General features: G+C 71.9%; 1 protein-coding gene across 1 annotated transcript in view; it reads right to left on the bottom strand.

Moving 5' to 3' along the window:
- Window positions 1-302, bottom strand: part of TINAGL1 (tubulointerstitial nephritis antigen like 1) — a 21,627-nt gene extending 21,325 nt beyond the window's left edge. Inside the window, 1 exon segment of the mRNA XM_017736111.1 lies at window positions 38-302. Within this exon segment, the coding sequence (XP_017591600.1) occupies window positions 38-192 (155 nt within the window). The 5' untranslated portion in view covers window positions 193-302.
- Between the last annotated feature and the right edge of the window lie 206 nt (window positions 303-508).

Below are 508 nucleotides of genomic sequence, written 5' to 3' on the forward strand. Positions count from 1 at the left end.
AGGGGGCGCGGGCGCGCCGGCGTCCCGGCCGTGGCAGCAGACGTCCCCCCGCTGGCAGTAGGAGCCCCCGGCGTCATAGACCCCGTGCTCGTACAAACCGGGCCCCAGCTCCCGGCGGGCGCGGACCCGGGAGGGACAGGGCCACTGGGCCACCAGCCAGACGCACAGCAGGGCCCACATGTCCCCGGTCATGTCCCCACACCTGCAGAGGGAGGGCAGTGAGGGCACGACAGCCGCTGCTCCCACCTCAAAACGTTCCGGTTTTGTAACTCCCCTTGTGACCGCGCAGCTCAGGGTTCCCACAACCTCCCAAACACCCTCTCCCCCCAGGTCCCCACTCCCCGGCATCTCAGGGGCCCCGTGCCCGCCCAGCCCTTAACCACAGGCTCCAAAAGCAAAACCCCCGCGGGAAGGGGCTCCCCGGGACACTCGGGGGGGCTGCCCGGGTCCCGTTCCCAACGCCACCCCCAGTCCCTATGGCAGGCAGGTGGCCGAGGGGGGCGGCGGG

This window comes from Corvus brachyrhynchos, unplaced genomic scaffold, assembly GCF_000691975.1.
Source record: "Corvus brachyrhynchos isolate BGI_N302 unplaced genomic scaffold, ASM69197v1 scaffold65, whole genome shotgun sequence".
NCBI classification, from domain to species: domain Eukaryota; kingdom Metazoa; phylum Chordata; class Aves; order Passeriformes; family Corvidae; genus Corvus; species Corvus brachyrhynchos.